Genomic DNA, 22,803 nt, shown 5'->3' with positions numbered 1-22,803 from the left:
AAGCCTTTAACTAAAAGTTTAATTTTCCGATTAATTCCGAATTTCTTTTTCTTCCTTCATTAAATTCAGTTTATATTTCCCTTCTCTTTAGATTTTCTAGTTCTCAAAAAAAATTTTTTTTTTTTTTCTTCTCTCTCTTTTTCTCTTTTCCTTCTCTTCTTACCTTCCCTATGTACTAACCCGACCTGCTTATTTTTATTTTTATTTTTTTATTTTATTTACAAATTGTATTTTTTATTCTTTCTTCCCCCTTTCCTATTGTTTCATGTGGATTGTTTACCCTAGTTTGTTTTTATTTTTTAATTTAAAGTAGTTAATTTTAATTACAATGTATTTGTGATTTTAGAAATTTAATTTTATTTCTTTGTAAAACGCTTTGTATTCTGAAAAGCGTTTAATCAAATAATATAATAAACTTGAAACTTGAAACTTAAGATGCACTTAGCCCAGATTCCGACACCCTATAGTAAAAGGTTTCTTTATTTCCTATTGCCTCAGCGCCTTGTATTCCGCCAAGGTCGCTACACTGGCTCCCTGTTCACTTCTACTTACAGTTCAAATTCCTCTAACTGTCCTACAAGTGTATTCACTCAATCTCTCTCCCTATACCCTGCCCTGAGAACATCATTCTATGGCTAAGTCTTTCTTGTCTTTACCCCTCTCCTCTTACTGCCAACTCCTACCCGTCTCTACCCTGTGTCCTGTGTGTCTGTCATAATTAGATTGTAAGCTCTTTTGAGCAGGGACCGTCTCTTGCGTGTTTAATGTACAGCACTGCGCGCATCTGGTAGCATTACAGAAAGAATAAACGGTAGTAGGTAACAATAAGAGTATAAGCTCTCTCAGGCAGGAACCTGCTATGCTTAAAGACTGGTTATGATGTTTTTTAAAACGCCATAAAAGCACTTTGTTTTCTGAATATGTGAAATTGTAATTTCCATCTTTTTCCTATTCAGCTATTGAAAATTATTCTTTGGATTAATTGTAAACATCTGGTCTAGTTCTTTATCACCAGTGTACAGCCCTATGGTGTTATAAAAATGATAAGCAGTGCAGTTATTTTTCCTACGTTCCCACTCTCGCCTGGTGCCACCCTCAGTGTTTCCTCTTTTCCCTGCAAAGTCCTACAATGTGCTTTTCACCACAGAGAGAAAAGGTAATTGTTCTCGGAGGCCAGTCTTTTATGAAAAGTCTGTTTGAATGTAGACCCCGAAATGGCTGAAACCCTTTCAGCCTAGCAGCACATCAGTCAACAAAAAAGACCTGCTGTGAATCTCCTTGAAGAAAATTACAGCAAGCTCTGGATATAGCATAAACAGAAGAGGGTCTATAGGGGGGGGGGAAAGGCTTCTGTTTCAAAGCATGATGAGCTGTGACGCTGGAATTTCTGCTGCAATAACATTATTACATGAAAAACAAAATACTCAGACACAAAGGAATGTTGTTTTGGGGAGTTTTCCCGACATGGTTAACGTGTCCAGCTTCCTTCTGACATATTGCGGTGAAGGGAAAATCCTCTTCCCATGACAATTAAGCTCCATAGATTTGTGTTAAGGGCTCGTCACTTTCCACAGCCTAACGAGAATGCAGGACATTATCCTGACCCTTAGCTGCACCCTAAACACTGAAAACAGCTATAAATCTATAGACATACTCGTTCATCCATGCAAAATATATCTGGTACATAAGTGTTGCCATACTGGACAGCCCAAAGTTCTATTGATTCCAGTATCCTATTCCCAGCTCTGGCCAGCACAGGTCACAAGTACCTGGCAATATACCAAAAGTAAAACATTTTATGCTGCTTATCCCTGGAATAAGCAGTGGATTTTTCCAAGTCCACCTTAATAATGGCTTATTGACTTTTCTTGTAGGTATTTGTCAATTTTCAAACCCTGCTGTGCTAACTGCATTTACCACATTCTCTGGCAACGAATTCTAGAGCTTAATTATGTGTTGAGTGAAATATTTTCTTGCTTTGTATATTGGTTACACTTTGTCATCCAGAGAAGAATGAGAGTGGGCATCTTAGCCAGTGCTTGATACTATATGTCTCAAAGAAAATAAGCCATAGTATGTTCAGCTTTGGGTTGCCTGGACCGTACTTCTGTACAAAGTATTACCTGAATGTAAACCTATTCGGATTCTTATAGGTATATCTGGCATGTGTCGCATTTTGAAGGATCCTACGGCGCTGAGGATATCAAGTGACATGTTAGCGATTTCAGCTGCATGTCTGTTCCCATTTCTCTTGGGAAGCCCCGAGGCCACCATGTATGCATCTCCTATTGTTTCCACCTGTCAACAGGCAAAAATTCAGGAACTCATTAAAAGCATTTCATTTCAGAGTATTGTACTGAATAAAGCTTTGCAAATGCATAAGAAAATTTGGCCATGCTATCATTGTTCCCGCTGAGCCCTCTAGTTATAGTCCTGCCAGCGGGTGGTGCTATTTCACTATCTCATTTTCAATAGTGAGGGACAGACAAGCTCTGCAGGACTCCAGGGAACCTTGCCTGTCTCTAGCCATTGAAAACACAATACTGACACCCCCCTCCCCCCTCCGACTGGCAGCAATGCAGTTGAAGGACTCCTGCTCAGCTTAGAGGGAACCGTTTATGCTATACCAAGTGTTGCGAGGACTTGGTCCTAATTACTTAGAAGGAAGAATTTGTTGGCCTATCCCACAGAGATCCTTAAGATCATCTAAGGGGAAACTGCTGAATATACCTACTAGGAAAGACATGGGAAAAAAAAATCTTTATGTGCCACCCAGGGTAGGGTAACCAGTTTCCTCAAAAAAAAAAAAGAGGGCACATTGCTCCACCCCATTCTGCTCCCAGCCCTGCCCCCACACACGCCTCATGCCTCCTTCCACGAGCTCTGGGCTATGTCTAGAGGGCATCTGCACGTGCGTGCATGTCGACACGAGGACATCATACTCGTGCGCGCATGAGTGTGATGTCATGTCGTCAATATTCATGCATGCGCAAAGGTCCTCCAGACCCGACCCCAAGCTCGGGGCCTTCCAAAACCTGGGCAAACCGCCAACAAATATCTTCCTACTTGGGGCCATGACACCAATCATGCTTCAAGCAAGAGCAAAGTGGAAATGTCCAATCAGAATGGTGCACAAAAAAGTGTCTTTCAACTCATCTGATAAATCCAATGATCTTTATTCATCCAAAACAATTCAAACATCCAAAGCAACTCAATGACTCGACATGATCATGTTTCGGCCATCCGGCCTGCATCAGGAGTCTTAGGAGTCTTTGGGTATCAAATGGTCTTTAAGTAACAAGTGGTCTAAAGTGAAACGATCATACCGTTGCCATACCGTGCATGGCCGAGTTGTTTTGCAGCGTTACAGATTCGGAGCAACGGTATGATCGTTTCACTTTAGACCACTTGTTACTTAAAGACCATTTGATACCCAAAGACTCCTAAGACTCCTGATGCAGGCCGGATGGCCGAAACATGATCATGTCGAGTCATTGAGTTGCTTTGGATGTTTGAATTGTTTTGGATGAATAAAGATCATTGGATTTATCAGATGAGTTGAAAGACACTTTTTTGTGCACCATTCTGATTGGACATTTCCACTTTGCTCTTGCTTGTTCGATTTCTGTGGAATTGGTTCCCCTGTTTTATTGTACCAATCATGCTTCGCCACACTCATTCCTAGCAGAACGTCTGGCCTTGGTCATACATGCGAAATACAGATAAACCCTATGCAATACAGGACCACAAACGAAACCTTAAGATGCCAGACTCTGCATGCAGTACAACACCAGAGAAATAGAAAGAAATACATTTCTTCCTGAAAACTGCAAAATACCGTGTTTCCCCGAAAATAAGACAGTGTCTTATATTAATTTTGGGCCCAAAAAACGCACTAGGGTTTACTTTCAGGGATGTCTTATTTTATCATGTACAACAATTCTCTCTCCCTTCCTCTCCTCTACCCCAATTTTTCCTCTCCCCCCCCCCTTATGCAGCATCTTTCTATGCAGCCTCCTTCCCTCTCATCTCCCTGTGCAACAGAACCCCACCGACCCTCCCACCGTGAGACTGACATACCTCTGCTTCGAGGCCTCCTAAAGCAGCAGGGGTGGGGGTTGTTGAATCGACGAGTCTGATTTTTTCAGCAAATCAGGCAGCACTAGTGTCAGGGAGCGTCAGGGACATTCGGGGGGAGGGACTTCGGGGGTCAATCTTAACTAGGGCTTATTTTTTAGGGGTAGGGCTTATATTAGGAGCATCTTTAAAAATCATGCTAGGGCTTATTTTCGGGATCGGGCTTATTTTCGGGGAAACAGTAGATGTAAATTCTGAAAACTAACATTTCAATCACTAAATTCAAAACAAAATCACTTTTCCTACCTTTGCTGCCTGGTGATTTAATTTTTTGACTCATCTTTTCCCAGTCTCGGGTTGCACTTCCTTCTGTCTTGCTCTAAACTCTTGTCTCCAGGGCCGCCTTATCCATTTGCTGTTTTTCTGTTTTCATTTACTAAGTTAAGATGTTGTGCCACTGAAAATTCGATGCCACCACTATTGAAAGGTGGGGGCGCCATCTTGGTGGGGGCGCCAGCACCAGTCCTCCTCTCTATCCCCCTCTACCCCCCCCCGCTCCTTCCTCGCACCACCACTACCACATGCCCTTTCCCTTATACCTCTTCAATGTTCACGGCATGATTTCTTTGACCCACGCCTAGGAAGTATCATCAGAGGAAGAGCCGACACTGGCGCGAGCAGCAGGTTGGGGTGGCTGATGGCGCCATGAACATTAAAGAGGTGCGGGGGAAGGGAAGGGGCCCGGGTGCATGTGGTAATAGGGGGCAGGGAAGGCGTGGAAGGGGGTTTGGGCAGAGAAGAGGGACCAGCGCCCCGGACGCCTCTCGCCTTCGCTACGCCACTGCCATATGTGATCCAGATGTTCAGCGCTGGTACCCAGCTAGGTCCAGCATTGCATATTCGGGTCAAATGCGGCCAGCAACAGTCGGCTTCTTTGAAAATACTAACTGCTGTTGGCTGAAAATTGGGGAAGAAAGTGCACAAAATGTTAAAGACCTAGGCAGTTTCTAGCACGGGGAGCCACGCTGAATGGCCCGCGCTGCTCCCGACGCTCACTGTTTTTTAATTACAAGTTATTCGAGTAGTGAAGACACAGGGTGATTGCGAAGATCTACAACGCAACATAATCAGGCTCAAGAAATGGGCATCAACATGACAGATGAGGTTCAACGTGGATAAGTGTAAAGTGATGCACGTCAGTAACAAAAATCTCATTCACAAATACAGGATGTCCGGGGTGGTACTTGGCGACACCTCCTAGGAAAGAGATTTGGGAGTTGTGATCGACAAGCCATCCGCGCAATGTGCGGCAGCGGTGAAAAGGGCAAACAGAATGCTATGAATGATAAAGAAAGGGATCACGAACAGATCGGACAAGGTTATCATGCCGATGTACCGGGCCATGGTGTACCCTCACCTGGAGTACTGCGAACAGCAATGGTCGCCGTACATGAAGAAGGACACAGTACTACTCAAGAGTCCAGAGAAGAGTGATGAAGATTGTTAAGGGGTTGGAAGAGCTGCCGTACAGCGAAAGATGAGAGAAACTGGGCCTCTTCTCCCTTGAAAAGAGGAGACTGAGAGGGGACATGATTGAAACATTCAAGATAAAGACAGGTTGTTCACCCACTCCCAAGGTAGAGAGAAAGAGAGGACACTCTCTAAAGTTAAAAGGGGATAGATTCCATACAAACATAAGGAAGTTCTTCTTCACCCAGAGAGTGGTAGAAAACTGGATCGCTCTTCCGAAGGCTGTTATAGGGGAAAACACCCTCCAGGGATTCAAGACAAAGTTAGACAAGTTCCTGCTGGACCAGAACGTACGCAGGTAGGGCTAGTCTCAGTTAGGGCACTGGTCTTCGACCAGAGGACCGCCGCGTGAGCGGACTGCTGGGCATGATGGACCACTGGTCTGACCCAGCAGCGTCAACGCTTATGTTCTTATGTTGAGTTCCTATGAGCGTCTGGAGCAGCGCGGGCCATTCAGCGCGGCTCCCTGCGCTAGAAACTGCTCTCGAAGTTTCGTAAAAGAGGGGCCTAGCTATTCGAGAAGGGCTAGTTGAAGGGGAATTGTCCGCATGTGTAAGATGATAAAGCTGCATTGAGAGGTTCTTGGGGTTTCACTTCAGATTTTTATTTATTTTGGGCCTGGTTCTACAAATGCCACCTAACACCTTACAAAATCATAGCGCGGTTTTTAGCGCCGGCTGCAATGGAATTCCATGAGCATCAGAGCTGTTCCCGCCTCGACCGGCACTAAATACCATGCTAAGGGATGAAATAGGCACATAATTAATTTTCTTAATTGTCTCGATTGGTGTAATTGAGCATGCAATTAAAAAACAATTAAAAAAATTAAGTTAATTAAGGTTGTGTGTGGAGTACCTCATGATGCCTAGTGATGCCTGCGTTGAGGCATCTACCAGCGCCTAGCACCGCCTACCTAAAAAGGCGTGGTTAAGGGGTGGAGAATCGGCGTGGTTGACTTAAGCATCGATAGGCGTCTGCGTTAGGCATCGGTAAATTAAGCCAGGAAAACCCTGGCCTGATACGGCGCCTACCGCAAGGACACTTAAGCACGCCTAGGCACCACTAAGCGTGATTCTGTAAGCGGTGCCTAGCGGTTGATTGACAACTGCATCGACCAGTGCTTACAAGTTAGCTGCGGATGGGCAGACCAGATGGGCCATTTGGCCTTTATCTGCCGTCATGGTTCTATGTGTTATTTATTGATTGTGGTGGGGATGATGTATTTCAATAGTTATGAATCGCATTGAGCAGTCTTGTTTCTGGTGTGATATATAAGTAATAAAATCCTTTTTAGGCATGTTTCACTTTATGCATTGTCATCTGTTTAAGAGGCCCCTCTGTCTGTTTTTCTATTTGTATGTATAGTTTGCACATGTGGATTGATTAAGGCAAAAGGAGGCGGCAGGGAAGGCAGGTCCCACTGAATCAAAATGAGCAGGATCTAAGAACACTAGTGCTATGAAGACCCCCCCCCCCCCCAGCTCCACAGCACTAAAAAAAAGTGAAAATAAAATAAAAGGGAGGCAACACCATTATCAAAGTGCCCCAGGAACCCAGTTTCTAGCAGCAGAGGAAGAAAATGGCGGATCCAGCTGCCAAATAAGGTACTGGGAATATGGAGGGGGGAAGGTGATGAAAGAAGGACAGTGCAGGGGGAGGGGAGGGGGAGGGAAGAAGGGGATGGAGAGTGAGAGTGTAAGGGAGGGAGGAATGGGAGGAGAGCAAGTGATGAGAGGGTCAGTGTTAGGAGTGAGAAGGCAAAAGGCAGGAGGGAGAAAGAGATGGAAGAAGTGCAGGAAGTGCGGGATGGAAGGAGAACTGTGGGGAGAGAGGAAGTGCCAATGAAAATATAAAGGGCAAGAGAGAAGGGGTGTGGGAGGAGAGACAGAGTGAAGAGGAGCGAAAGGTTGATGAGGTAGGTGCAGGGGAAACAGTTGGGAGAGAAAACCTACAGCCAGACACACACACAGTCCTCTACATAAACACAAATTAACACACATATATTATACATAGGCCAAATATAACTTATTTATACAAAACATTCAGGAAAGAACTGAAAACTATACTATTCAAGAAATTCATCAAATGATCTATTCTAACCAAACCGTATCGACCCTTCCCAGATCCCGACGCATACTATATCGACCAACCTTGTAATCTCCCTGGGAATTCCCAGGCCAATTCTTGTTGTAAACCGCCCAGAACTGAAAGGTATTGGCGGGATAGAAGACATCAATGTAAAGTAATAATTAGGGTTACCAGACATTGGGATTCCCCTAGACATGTCCTCCTTTTGAAGACATGTCTGGGGGTCCAGACGGCTTTTCAAAACCCTGCACTTTGACCGGATTTTGAAAAGCCTCCTCATATCGCGATGGGCATGGAGAAAGTCCACGGGTGATGTCATTGCAAGGCAGTCGCGCATGTAGTGGGGGTGGGTCTGGGGTCAAGTCTAGGGGGTACAGATTTTCCAATTGGAAAAACTGGCAACCCTACATATAATCCTCTATATCTTCACTGACACAATGCATAATAATTACACATATTTGAGCAGACACCTCCCCCCCCCCCCCCCGCTACTGGTCCTCCCTTTGAGATCCCCAGATGACCATCCTTTTTGCACAATGCGCCCTGGAGAAGGAAAAACATGCCATTATAAGCTTTTCCATATCAGCTCACCTTATAGACATCATGATCTCCTATCACTGCGTCAAAGAGTGTGTACAGGTCATTGAGAAGATCGACAACTTCGATGGGCTCACTCATGGCAGATATTGTGGTGAATCCGACAATGTCACTAAAGTACAGAGTGACCTGGTCAAAGCTCTCTGGCTCCACCGTGCAGCCCGTCTTCAGTGCTTCTGCCACCGACCTGGAATCATGACACAGACTTGACTGTAGCGAACCAATGCAAAAGATAAGGTTAGCTGCAACATAACTTGGCCACCTTAAGCCACATCTATGTTTTCCAAGAAACATTTAGACTATTTTGCAGGCACCAACGTAAGGCTCATGGTCTGAAGTTTCCCAGATCACCTCTGAAGCATGTTTTAAAGTTTGGCTTTACATTGGCCGCTCTTCAAGCCTTGGGTACTGATTTAATAGGTGTACAACAAAAAACCAAACCAAACGAGTAGACGGAGCAAAAATAAATTGAATGTAACATGTGCCTGACGTGGCCACGTTTTGCCCAAGGGCTGCATCAAAGGAAAAACAGGAAGGTTCTCTTTAGTGTAGTGTCTCGCAAACTATTCTGAGCCGCGGCACGCTAAAAAGCAGGCTGTGGCCAGAGGGCACCTGGAAGTGCGCAGACATCGATGCAATGACATCATGCCAACGTCTGTGCATGCGTGAAAGCCCTGAGCTGCCGGGGGGGGGCTCAACAGAAGAGGCGCGAAGAGGAGGGGGGGGGCATCAGTTGACTGTCTACAACAGTGTTCTTCAACCTTTTTACACCTATGGACCGGCGGAAATAAAATAATTATTTTGTGGACTGGCAAACTACTAAGACTGAAATTTTTTTTAAAAAACCATCACCGCCCTGTCCCTGCGAGCTCGGTCCCACAAACCATCTGATCCCATCCGCACAAGCCTCAAATAGTTATGATTTTATATTGAACATATTTTATTAAAGTATAAAAAGAAACAATATTCTATACAATTGTCATTTTATAAATACAAATAATACAGGGCAAAGATCAACAAAACCCCTGTCTCCCCTCCCCTTCACATATATCCCCTCTACTATCAAGAAAACTGAATAAGCCAAATTATTACAGAATGCTACACAAATATCATGTAACAGAATACCACAGTTACACATGACTGGAATGGTGTTAGGGGAGTGGAACTAGGGCAACTGCCCCCTGGTCAGAGAGAGCCCTAAGCCAGCTGGAAGCTAAAGAGCACTGCCTAGGCTTTGCACTCCCCAGTTATGTCTAGCAAGATACATATTTCAAATCTGATATATTTGAATCACAAGATAGAAATAAAATTATTTTTTTTCTACCTTTTGTCGTCTCTGGTTTCTGCTTTCATTGCCTTTTCACTCTCTTCCAGCCAGTGTCTGCCCTAAGAACATAAGAACATAAGAATTGCCACTGCTGGGTCAGACCAGAGGTCCATCATGACGAGCAGTCCGCTCACGCGGCGGCCCTCTGGTCTAAGACCAGCACCCTAACTGAGACTAGCCCTACCAGCGCACGTTCTTGTTCAGCAGGAACTTGTCTAACTTTGTCTTGAATCCTTGGAGGGTGTTTTCCCCTATAACAGCCTCTGGAAGAGCGTTCCAGCTTTCTACCACAGAACTTCCTTATGTTTGTACGGAAGTTTAGAGTACTTTCAACTTTAGAGAGTGTCCTCTCATTCTCCCTGCCTTGCAGAGGGTGAACAACCTGTCCTTAGCTACTAAGTCTATTCCCTTCAGTACCTTGAATGTTTCTATCATGTCCCCTCTCAATCTCCTCTGCTTAAGGGAGAAGAGGCCCAGTTTCTCTAATCTTTCGCTGTACGGCAACTCCTCCAGCCCCTTAACCATTTTAGTCGCTCTTCTCTGGACCCTTTCAAGTAGTACCGTGTCCTTCTTCATGTACGGTGACCAGTGCTGGACGCAGTACTCCAGGTGAGGGCGTACCATGGCCCGGTACAGTGGCATGATAACCTTCTCTGTCTCTTCAGTCCAGCATCTGCCCCTTCCATTCACTGTCTGTCTTTCCCTGCCTTCTCTCCTTCTGCCCCCCCCCCCCAATTTGGTCTGGCATCCATCATCTTCCTTCTGTTCCCCTCATGGTCTGGCATCTCTGTCCTTCCCTACCCCCTGTGGTTTTTAGCATCTCTCTCTCAGATCTAATATCATTCTCTGCTCTCTCTTCCCTTTTCTTCTCTGGTCTTCCTTCTCTATTTTCTTCCTCCATCTAAATTAAATTCTTTCTTACTATTTAGTCCCGTTTCCCTCTTTTCACTGTGTCTACCCACAGCTTGTCACCCCTTTCCCTCACCCCTCCATTATCTTACTATTTTCTTCCCCCTTTATTTATATCCTCCTTCCATCCAGTATGTGTTCTTTCCCACTTCCATTCATCATCTGCTCTCCCCTCTCAACTGACATCCATCTGCCTTCTGCTCTCTCTCTCTCCCTTCTTCTCACTTCCATCATCTGTCCCCTTCTCTCTCTCATCTCCTCCATTCCATCATCTGCCCCTTCTTTCTCTCCCCCCCCCCCAACTTCCATCATCTGCCCCCCTTCCCCTCACCTTTGCGGGTCACTTTCTTTCCCCTGAGGGTGGCTCATGTCAGAAGGGAAGCTTTGGCCGAGCAGAACCGCTTGCAAGGAACAGTTGAACTTACTTGATTGATGTCGATGCTGGGGCCCCTTGGCCTTTGAAGGAAAAAAGGGACCTGCAAAGGCGAGAGGTAGGAAAACCTCCAGGACAGCTGCTCTTTGCCCTCCTTCAGCGGCCCAAGAGTCTTTAGGCAAGCGGCAGCTCTGTGTGCATTTAACTTCGGCACAGAGCTGCCCCTAAGCAGTAGTTTAGCGCGGTTTCATGAGGCAGCCTCGGGGCCTTTGCTAGGCCGGCCCGCTTCGATGATGCGATGTGGGCCGGCCTAGCAAAGGCCCCGAGGCTGCCTCATGAAACCGCGCTAAACTACTGCTTAGGGGCAGCTCTGTACCGAAGTTAAAAGTACACAGAACTGCCGCTGATGGTCTGGAGGTGCGGAGACAAGGCAGGAGGCAAACGCAGTGGAAGGCAGGAGTCCCGGCACAGCGACTGCAACAGGAAGTTGCAAGTCAGCTGATGCTGGCCTTTCGTTGCGGCGGGGACCGAATCCTTCGCGGACCGGCAAGATTTTTTTGCGGACCGGCAGTTGAAGAACTGTGGTCTACAAGACATGTCTCTTTGCATGACAGGCACGTTCTGTAGGCGGTCAGCTGGCGCTGGAGACTCACGGCACACCTGCAATCTCACGGCGGCGCACAGGTTGCGGTTCATTGCTCTAGTGTAACAGCTTCTTTACGGAGAAGGTGGAATCCACTCCCAAAAGGGGGGGGGGGGTGGAGAGGAAAACAGAGACAAAAAAAGCATGGGATAACCACACAATCTCAAATCCGAAAATAATGGTATATACTGAAGAATTAAGGCCAGTAGTGGGCAGGCCTGCACGGCCTGTGTCCCATTTATGGACATTCAGTTGAGGATGGGCTGGGGAGGGCTTCGATGGCTGGCATGGTTTCAATGGGCTGGAGCGAGCTTTGACGGAGACACCAGTAGATGGAACCTAAGTGATGACCCATCAAAAGCGCGCCGGACATTGGCGTGCTGACAATCACTCTCTGACATTTGCGCGCAGGACCTGAAGCCGCTCTGACTGTTCCCTTTACACTTAAAGATCCTTGCGTTCATGTTGAGGGTGGGGTATGGCTAAAAGTCGCACTCTCCTCCCGAAGCCCGACTCTACCGCTCTGAAGGGTGTGGGGGGGGAACACCCCCCCATACACACACACTACAATCGCCCTCTCGTTCAGGGGATGCGACATGGTTTGAATTTCAACTGTGCCACAAACCCCCCACCCCCACCCCACCCCCAGTACACTTTTAATTGTGCTCCGAAAATCCCGCTCCCTTCATGCAAGCACTTGTCTCTGTGTGCGCGTTTGTCAGAGTGGAATTGTCGGGGCGCAATTGCCCCTAGCGCTACTGACGGCGTACCAACCTAAGCACAGTGCCGGGTAGAGCTCTGTGGTTTCTGGCCCAGAAATATCGAAGTAAAAGGGCAATAAAATTTAAACCATACCTTTATAGAGTGTGTACAGGTGGGCAGACTGGATGGACCATTCGAGTCTTTATCTGCCGTCATGTACTATGTTATCAAACAATCCAGAATCCACTTCTCACTGGTACATATGTCTGCAGCACTAGGCCTGCTGCAATGCTCAATACTCCTTCAGCCAGGACCACTGCTGCTGCTTTTCTTGTACCAGTGAGAAGTGCATTCTTTGGGTTTAAGTACTCAGCTGTTACATTAGAGAGAGCTTGAATGATTTGGCTGAGCAGGGCTTTGCTTTCCCTGCTCTTTTAAGGGCTTGTGTTTCTTTGCGAAGATATAGGGCCAGATTCGCTAAGCAAACCGATTGTGCACCGATCAGTTTGCGACCCGATTCGCCAACCTCTCCTGCGATCCGCTTCCGATCCGTGCATGCAAATGAGGGGAAACGGCAGGCAACGTAGGCAGGGACGCGATTCACCAGACAAATTTGGGACGCCGATTGGGCTGGCCAATCAAGAGCAGAAGCCACTGCTGGAGACCAGTCGCACACGTCTCTGCCGACTCTCCTGCTCCGTTGCCGCCCTGCACTGTGCCCCGATCTTTCAGCCCTGCTCTCTTCCCCGATGTCCTCTCTGCTCTGAGCTCTGGATCTCTGCCGCCTTCCCTGCAGTGCAGCCCACGGGTTTAAAGCTTCAGTGCCGACGGAAAAACTTTTGGACAGAATACAAATCTTCCTGTTCCAAGAGAGCACCAAGCAGCAGAAAGGCAACAAGCCATCGTCAGCAAAAGGGAGACCATGAGTGTTGGGGCCTGAAACCCCCCCCCCAAAAAAAAACCAGACACAAAACGCATGCGCAGATTATCTGCAGGGAAAGCAGATGGTCTACGCATGTGTCAGGATCGCACATGCCTAGAAGGCAGATGGGAGCGTTCCTCCGATCGCCCCCATTTGAATATTATTGGTTGAAGAATCCATCGGACCTGCCCGGATCGAATATGGATCGGTCACAATCGGGCAGGTTAGTAACTCTAACCCATAGAGCACTAGCTTGCACTATGTACACAGAACAGTTCCTGAACTTGTTTGTCAGGGGCCACGCCATTCACAGCCGCAAGCGAAGAGTTTCCCCATGCCTGTTAAGGTAGACCCAGGGAAAGCCACTGTTTATCCTCTAGGTCAGAAGCATGGAATCTTTTTACTTTCTTGGATTCCAGAATCTTGTTACACTTTGGGATTCTGGAATGTCACGATCCTTTGGGATTCTGTCAGATACTTGTGAGCTTGAAGATGTGAATCAGTGCGTAGCCAGACAACCAATTTTGGGTGGGTCTCAGCTAGAGAATGACACGGTGACAAAACTCATCACCGTTCCCGTCCCCGCGGATGACCGCGGAAAACCATCTTCATGTCATTCTTTAAGGAGAGAGGAAAGAATCAGAGTATGAATGGCCACAACCACTGACCCGCAAGCTTTGCTTTGAAGAATGCTGGTGTAGAAGGACTGAGGTTGAAACAGACACTACAGAATGACAGTCTCTGGTATCCAGAGCAGATATTGTGATGTCATAATGCCTCATTCCACCAGTGCCTAAGAGCCAATCACATCAGTGATGTCACAATGGCTTCATTATCCTTGGCTCACATAAGAATCAGAGTATGAATGGCCACAACCACTGACTCAAAAGCTTTGCTGTGAAGAATGTTGGTGTAGAAGGACTGAGGTTGAGATAGACACTAGAAAATGACATGGGATTATTTCCCGCGGTTATCCGCGGGGACGGGAATGGTGATGAATTTTGTCACCATGTCATTCTCTAGTCTCAGCCAAAAGTGAGTGGGCACCCCACTCCCCATCCAGCATCTCTCCCTCCCCTTTCCCCTCAAGTGACCAGGTGTCTCTCAACTCTCCCCCCCCCCCACCTCATACCTTTTAAAGCCTCCTTTTTCTTCCTGGCAGCAAGCAGCAACTCATGCCTGCCGCACACACCAGTCCCAGGCCTTCCCTCTGACCTGGTTCTAGCTATGTAGAAACAAGAGGTTGCATCAGAGAAGGGTTCAGCACCTGTGCAAGCAGCAGGTACGAGTTGCTCGGTACACCGACCAATGAGCGCAGGACATTTGCACCCCATCAATCACGCCCCGTCAAATGCACGCACCAACAAGTGCGCGCGAGTCAATGGTGGCCCATCAATTGCATCAATATTCACTAGATACCAAGTGAATATTTTAAGTGTAGTGGGGGGGGGAGGTTCCCCCCCACCCCCCTCAAAAAAGAGGGTTACTCTGTAACCTTCAAAAAGACAAAATAGTATCCGCAACTGACGGGGCGCCATTGTCCTGCACGCACTTGTCGGGCCACGGAATTGCTCACTGCCAACAAAGAAATAAAGACCTTAAAGGGTATGGAGAGGTTGGGGGAGTGGGAAGGAGATGAGACTCCAGAACACCTGTGCGGGAGGGGAGGGAGAGACGCCAGGAGTCTTCAGCTAGCAGAGCCACATCAGAGATGTGCCCCTGCTCAGTGGGCATGTGCCCACGTGGGCTATGCCACTGGTGTACAGCGCCGTGGGCAAACTCTCTCTGCAGCACTGCTTGGACTCGTGCGCCTTTTACTTACGGCGGCAGCATTTGTGTTAAGAGTTGTTCCGTCTTCTGCTTCTCCATTTCAAGCTCCTCGGTGCGCTCTCGGATCAGGTCCTCCAGGTTGCTGGAGTACTGTTCCAGCATGCGAAGCATTGAGTCAATGATGTTGGTTTTCTTCCCTTTGTTAATGTTCTTAAACTGCAGATGGGGCAGAAAAAGCACTAATGTTAAAGGCAGTCACGAGATTCTTGGTGACATCAGGCTGAGAGGGTGGATATCTGGAGTGTTTATACTTTGGCATCCTCTATCCCATCGTCCTATGTCAAGCAGCTTTCTGAAGGGTTTTCTGACAAGTTCCTACTGTATGTGGACACATATTAAAAAAAAGAATGCTATCTTTCTGTCCGCTCCACTGGTTTTTCAAATAGCCATGAATACAGGATGTCTGATGCGGTACTCGGAGAGACCCCCCCAGGAAAGAGACCTGGGAGTACTGGTCGACAAGTCGATGAAGCCGTCAGCGCAATGTGCGGTGAACAGAATGCTAGGAATGATTATGAAGAGGATCGTGAGCAGATCGGAGAAGATTGTCATGACGCTGTACCAGGCCATGGTATGCCCCCACCTGGAATACTGCGTCCATCACTGGTCACCGTACATGAAGAAGGACACGGTACTACTCGAAAGGGTCCAGAGAAGAGCGACTAAAATGGTTAAGGTGCTGGAGGAGTTGCTGTACAGTGAGGCCACATTACCGTAAGGATGTGCTGAGGCTGGAATTGGTCCAGAGAATGGCCACCCGGATGGTCTCGGGACTGAAGGATCTCCCGTACGAAGAACGGTTAGATAAATTACAGCTATACTCGCTCGAGGAGCGCAGGGAGAGGGGAGACATGATCGAGACGTTCAAGTATCTCACGGGCCGCATCGAGGCAGAAGAAGATATCTTCTTTTTCAGGGGTCCCACGGCAACAAGAGGACACCCGTGGAAAATCAGAGGCGGGAAACTGCACGGTGACACCAGGAAATTATTTTTCACCGAAAGGGTGGTGGATCGCTGGAATGGTCTTCCACTTCAGGTGATTGAGGCCAACAGCGTGCCTGATTTTAAGGCCAAATGGGATCGACACGTGGGTTCTATTCGCAAAGTAAAGGCAGGGGAGGGTCATTAGGGTGGGCAGACTGGATGGGCCTTGGCCCTTATCTGCCGTCGATTTCTATGTTTCTATGAGAGATTAGAGAAACTGGGCCTCTTCTCCCTTGAAAAGAGAAGGGGACATGATCGAAACATTCAAGATAATGAAGGGAATAGACTTAGTAGATAAGGACAGGTTGTTCATCCTCTCCAAGGTAGGGAGAACGAGAGGGCACTCTCTAAAGTTGAAAGGGGATAGATTCCGTACGAACATAAGGAAGTTCTTCTTCACCCAGAGAGTGGTAGAAAACTGGAATGCTCTTCCGGAGGCTGTTAAAGGGGAAAACACCCTCCAGGGATTCAAGACAAGGTTGGACAAGTTCCTGCTGAACCAGTACGCACGCAGGTAGGGCTAGGCTCTTGTCTTTAAACCAAGGGCCACTGTGTGTGCGGACTGCTGGGCACGATAAACCACTGGTCTGACCCAGCAGCGACGATTCTTATGTTCTTATGAACGCACTCCCTTGTCCAGACAACATCATTAATAAAGGGACAGTGGGGGAACTTTTGAACATAGCCTCTTCTATGGGGCGCCTCTGCTCTGAGGAAATCAAGAATCTAAATTTAATCTCCAATATACCCTGGCCCATAATGAGGTTCACACCTGTCATGGTATGTGTAAAACTAATGGCACAGCTATATTTAAATTGTTACCAAGTCATGCCCCCCCCCCCCTCAAGGGTACCTCTTAAAAATGGTCAACAGCAGCAAGCAAGCAGCAGCATCTCTAACCTGTTGCTCATGCTGGCCTCAGCTCTCTCTCTGACATCACTTCCTGGTCCTGAGCTGAGGCCAGCGCGAGAAGCCGGTTGGAGACGCTGCTCGCTGCCGGTGAAGATTTAAAGGGATAGGCGGGTAAGCGGAGAAGAAGCGAGGTGCCGACGTCCCTGCCAAAGCAGTGCCCAGGGCATTCCGCACCCTCGCTACGCCACTGTTCTAAGTTTTATAAATGAATGACACAAAGCGAAACAGTGAACTGCACGCGCCCCCTTTTCCCGTATACATAACACCCCTGGATTCCGGACAGCTAGGCACTGATCCCGGATCTGCACACAAACTAATTAGTTAAGTTGTTTATAATATATTGCTCTCTATTGCTTTTGCTGACCTACTTAAGCATGCATCTGTTAGCTCCGAAATATTTGATTGATAGTATTTTATTTATTTATTTATTCAATTTTCTATACCGTTCCCCCAAGGGAGCTCAGGACGGTTTACATTAATTTATTCAGGTACTCAGGCATTTCGCCTTATGTTCCTCTTCAAAAGTTACGCTCCGCAGGGCGCTACGATTTATTTATACCATCAAGAAAAGAATTAAGACTACAAAATATTTTTTTCTTGCGCAGGCCCTGCAGCAAGAGAAATTGAGTTTTTTTGTTTTTTTTTAAAATTGCTGAAAAGGCACCTATTTTGTCAAATGAAGGATGGCTGCTAAAGAATTAGTTGTCATTACATTACATTACATTACATTAGTGATTTCTATTCCGCTTGTAACTTGCGGTTCAAAGCAGATTACATAAGAAGAAGCTGGACATTTCCAGGAGGGTACGTGACATTTAGGGTAAGACATAGTTACAGAATGAGTATAGACTTGATAACATTGGATGAGAGCAGTTATATTACATTACATATCAAATCTTTTTCCAGGCGTTGGTAGGTAATAAATCGGTAGGAAGAAATAGGTAGTTCTTAACCCTATCCTGGAGGACCACCAGCCACTCAAGTTTTCTGGATAGCCTTAATGCAGGGGTGTCCAACCTGCTAGCCCCAATCAAGGGCGATGCAATGTTTTCCTCTGCTGCCCCCGGGTGTTTACCGTCTTGCCGGCTCCCTCCTCTGTCTTGCTGCAGTGTTCGTGTCATTCGCGTTTGTGTGGCCCCAGAAATTTTTTTTTTCGGTCAATGCGGCCCAGGGAAGCCAAAAGGTTGGACACCCCTGCCCTAATGAATATGCATGGAGCAGATTTGCATGCCTGTCACCTCCATTATATGCAAATCTTTATCAGGCATATCCATTAGGGCTAGCCCGAAAACCCGACTGGCTGGTGGTCCTCCAGGATAGGGTTGGGAACCACCGATCCAGAAGAAAATGTGCAGCAGGGTTCAAGGATAAATTGTTTCGTGATATTTATTACGTATGTGATTCTGTGATCCGCCTTGTTGAAGGCAGCCTATAAATTTTTAAAAAACTATAAACTATTGACATTGATTGGAACTAAATTTGGACTTAACGCACAGATCTGCCTATGTGTTATTCTATAACACGGCCCAAATTGCTCCATGCGCATCTCAAAAGGGGGCGTGGCTAGGGGGCGTGGCACAGGTGGGTCAGAGGCATTCCCAGGATATAGGCGCAGTGTTATAGAACAGGGTCATTCATGCGCCCAACTGCCGTTGCTTGCGTGCCAGCGTTTATACCTGGTTTCAGCAGGCGAAGTCCTCGCCCAAAAAGTTGGAATTGGAATCTGCGCTAGGCACTATTCTACAAAGGCTGTTTAGCGCTAAGAGACCTTTAAAGTATTAGAACGTACCGCGAATCTTAACGGCGCCTAGCTTTGGGTGCTATTTATTGAATCTGGCCCGCAGTATCCTAAAAGCCTATGTAAATGCATCCCACATCCAGAGACCTCCCTCAGGTATACAAAGAAGAAGACAGGGTCTGCATTCCAGAAATTTCGACAATGCTGCATCCAGTCACTGCTGTGCCATTTCCTACCCCCAAGCTGTTCAGCAAAATTACTGCAGGCCTTCTACGGTTCCTTCCTAGAGTTTAATCTATCCAAAAGACATGAAATCTGCATTAAGAGATTCTGAAACAACTGTTAAAAGCCACTATAAACTGCATAGCAATATTCGACTGTCCTGGATCTCCTGACACAGCTAGAGAAGTCATTACTAGCGTGTACAGTGCAGAACCAGGCCTGCTGCCTGCCTACTGCATCTGGTTTCTGGGATCACAACATCCTGTCAAAGACTTTCGTGCCACTCTCCTGAAGAAGGAGAAACGGTGGATTTTTCATTTGGGCAGTTTAGCCCCTGGTGGTTTAAATCAGGATTGCGATGTTTGAGATATGAGTTTTAGGTATGGGAGACATGTTTACTCCTGGGGCATTTCAGATACCATAGTTTCAGGTTGTGACAGATCGGCATATGGCTTTGGCAGCGATTGGATGGATGTTTGTTAAGTCGTAATGGGGTTGGTTCATTGAGTCTTAGCCTCTTCCATGAAGGCAGGGGTGGAGTTATTCAAGATATGATGTCATGATTTTGTGATGCGATTGAGAAGTTAAATATAGATGTACGTATTGTTGCTGGTTTGCAGCATCAGTGAAGCTTTTGGTAAAATTTTCATCATTCCTCCTCTTCTTTTGTTCACTTGTAAGGCTGTTGTGTTTTAATTATTTGATTAGCCCTCGGGTTAACGTCCTGTAAAAGCCTATGAGAATTACACATAAAGTTTGTGAGATTTATATATATATTTAGATATATATAGATATAGATAGATATAGTGAGCACATGGTATGCATTTTACAGAGTGGCAACGTTGGTGAAGGTTCCCCCCAAAAAGATCTAGTGAATCAAAATGCTTTTTTTGAGAGATTTGTGAGCATCAGGAGTTTATGAAGCCAAGCCAGCGCTGGAATCTAGTTGAGACTATTAAGATAAATGCGACCTCACCTGGAGTATTGCGTTCAATTCTGGTCTCTTTATTTCAAGAAAGATATAGTGGTGCTAGAAAAGGTTCAAAGAAGAGCGACCAAGATGGTAAAGGGGATGGAACTCCTCTCATATGAGGAAAGACTGAAACGGTTAGGGCTCTTCAGCTTGGAAAAGAGACAGCCAAGGGGAGATAGGATTGAGGTCTACAAAATCCTGAGTGGAGTAGAACGGGTACAAGTGGATTGATTTTTCACTCTGTCAACAATGACAAAGACTAGGGGACATTCGATGAAGTTACAGGGAAATACTTTTAAAACCAATTGGAGGAATTTTTTTTCACTCAGAGAATTAGTTAAGCTCTGGAACGTATTGCCAGAGGTTGTGGTAGAGCGGATAGCGTAGCTGGTTTTAAGAAAGGTTTGGACAAATTCCTGGAGGAAAAGTCCATCATCTGTTGTTGAAAAAGACTTGGGGGAAGCCACTGCTTGCACTGGATTGGAAGCATGGAATATTACTACTCTTTGGGGTTCCGGAATCTTTTGTTACTCTGGGATTCCAGAATCTTGCTATTCTTTAGGATTCTGAATGGAAACCTTGGGTTTTGGCCAGGTACTAGTGACCTGGATTGGCCACCGTGAGAATGGGCTACTGGGCTTGATGGACCATTGGTCTGACCCAGTAAGGCTATTCTTATATTCTTATGCTCTTATAAGAGATCCTATGACCTGATTCATCGATTCTACGATGTCCTCACTTCTATAGTCCTAAGTTGTTTTATGAAAGTTTGTTCTTATGAACGTTTGATGTTTCACACATTGAGTCTTTACCCTTGTTCTATTTGATAAACACTTTCATCCTTACAAGAAAGGGAGCATGTGATTCTGCGAGCCAGAGAAAACTCACTTGATTAAATATCTCATCAAATGTCGGGCGTTGGTCGGGCACCTCATTCCAGCAGCGTTCCATCAACAGGATGCATTCCATAGGGGCATGGTCCGGTGACACTAGCGGACGACACACGGGAGATGGCTGTTTTATCTTCTGAATGATCTCTAGGTGAAGTAGCATTAAAAAAAATAAAAAAAAGATTTCTCCTTTACTAGAATCTGATTTTTTAAGTTAATGCTGTGATTCTTGCTGGCTAGAAATTAGGAATATTTGGCTTGTGCACCATACAATGCAGATGTTACTTCTAAAACACAAACAATTACAAAACTAGTAGCCCAAGAATCTATCCAAATAATTTAATAAGTGGGTTTTTGGAGTAAGATCTCTGTAATGATGTCAGGTCTGTTTTAGTGGATTGTGTATATTTTAAAGGTCGCTGAATTCCACACCAGAGAGCTTTGATTTTTGTTTGAATTATTTTATTTATTTGAATTTGGTTATTCTAGGTGAGTTACATGTCCATAATGGCTCAACCAAAAGACTAACTAGGAGGCTCCCAGAATAAATCTTTGGACTATTGTTCTCTAAGGGCTGCCTAAAACAGAAGTTTGGTTTTATAATGCTGATTTTCCCTTTTAAGATGTTATTGTTTACAAATGAACTAAAATTGTTATAAGCAGCAGAATGATGTGTGCCACTGGGGCGATGGCTCAACCAATATTTTCCCTGAAACACAATCGGCAACTGCAGAGCTTCAGAGATTGATTCCCACTGCCCCTGAGGTTTTGTAGAATTTTGAACATCAATAATGTTGGGTATTGTGTTTAGAAGGAAACGAGCAAAAAAAAACCAAAAAAAAACCCAAATGTAAAGGTAAGTGCAGTTTTAATGTTTGTCACTAGATGGCATTCTGGGAGCACAATAACTGGTAACATTAGAGATGTGTTTAAAGGTTTAAAAGTTGAATATTGTTTTCGCTGGTACTTTTTTGGGAGACCTGAATACTTCATGGTAGATGCCTCTTCCTCAACTATGATGATCTTCACCCAAAAGTGGAGTGAGGGTGGAAATCACATGAGGTGTGCAGCACAGATTAGCTCAGGGGTTCTGAAATCTGTTCTGGTGACCCGCACAGGTAGTGAATTTTGCACTGAATATAGATAGAAACATGAAGGCAGATAAAGGCCAAATGGCCCATCCAGTCTGCCCATCCGCAGTAACCATTATCTCTTTCTCTCTCTGAGAGATCCCATATGAATAAGATAAATTTACATATACTGGGAGACCTAATATATGGAAATGGATCTCATAAATAGACTGACAATAGGGTCACCGGCCATGCTAGTGGGAGCCCTGGGACTAGACTGTGATGCTTGGCTCTGTGTCCTGGTGGCAAGGGGAGGTGTCTGCCCGAGGGGCTGTTCTGAGGCTGAGTGCATAGCTAATGTGAGGAGGGCTCTGATCAAAGAGGGTTTACTGACCAATGTGCAGTCTATTTTGAGGGGGCCATTACCAAAGAATAGACCCTTTACAAGTTATAATCTATGTAAAAAAAAAAAAACCAACCAAAAATGGTATTTGGGTGTGAGTAGTTGTTTGATAGAATAGATGCTGCCCTTAGGGAAGAAAGGACGAGTGACCTGGTTTTCTTGCATATAATGTGCACATGACATATATGTGATTTTACATATCCATGCACCCCCCCCCTGTGTACTATATGAGTGGGTGCGCTATATCAGGGTATTTTTACTAAGGGCTCCTTTTACTAAGGTGCGCTAGCGTTTGTAGCGCACGCAGGAAATTACCGGGCGCTACGCTTCTAGAACAGGGGTCTCAAAGTCCCTCCTCGAGGGCCGCAATCCAGTCGGGTTTTCAGGATTTCCCCAATGAATATGCACGAGATCTATTTGCATGCACTGCTTTCATTGTATGCTAATAGATCTCATGCATATTCAATTGGGAAATCCTGAAAACCCGACTGGATTGCGGCCCTCAAGGAGGGACTTTGAGATCCCTGTTCTAGAACTAACGCTTCTAGAACTAACGTCAATGCTGGTGTTAAGGTCTAGCACGCGCGGCAATATAATGCACGCTATTTCACG

General features: G+C 46.0%; 1 protein-coding gene across 6 annotated transcripts in view; it reads right to left on the bottom strand.

Annotated features, from left to right (window-relative positions):
• GUCY2F (guanylate cyclase 2F, retinal) overlaps positions 1 to 22,803 on the bottom strand; it is a 71,789-nt gene that overhangs the window by 20,542 nt on the left and 28,444 nt on the right. For all 6 annotated transcript variants that reach the window (XR_004539609.1, XR_004539610.1, XM_033946303.1 and 3 more), the window contains 4 exons: positions 20,717 to 20,865; positions 14,991 to 15,154; positions 8,287 to 8,479; positions 2,124 to 2,298 (listed from right to left, as the gene is read on the bottom strand). Coding sequence is in view for 4 of the 6 variants with exons in the window: in XM_033946303.1 (XP_033802194.1) it covers positions 2,124 to 2,298; positions 8,287 to 8,479; positions 14,991 to 15,154; positions 20,717 to 20,865 (681 nt within the window). In the remaining 2 variants the exon portion in view is untranslated. The remainder of the gene's footprint in view (positions 1 to 2,123; positions 2,299 to 8,286; positions 8,480 to 14,990; positions 15,155 to 20,716; positions 20,866 to 22,803) is intronic.

The sequence above is a fragment of the Geotrypetes seraphini genome, chromosome 5, assembly GCF_902459505.1.
Source record: "Geotrypetes seraphini chromosome 5, aGeoSer1.1, whole genome shotgun sequence".
NCBI classification, from domain to species: Eukaryota; Metazoa; Chordata; class Amphibia; order Gymnophiona; family Dermophiidae; genus Geotrypetes; species Geotrypetes seraphini.
The sequence above is the reverse complement of the archived record's forward strand: the minus strand, read 5'-3'. Positions and strand labels throughout refer to the sequence as shown.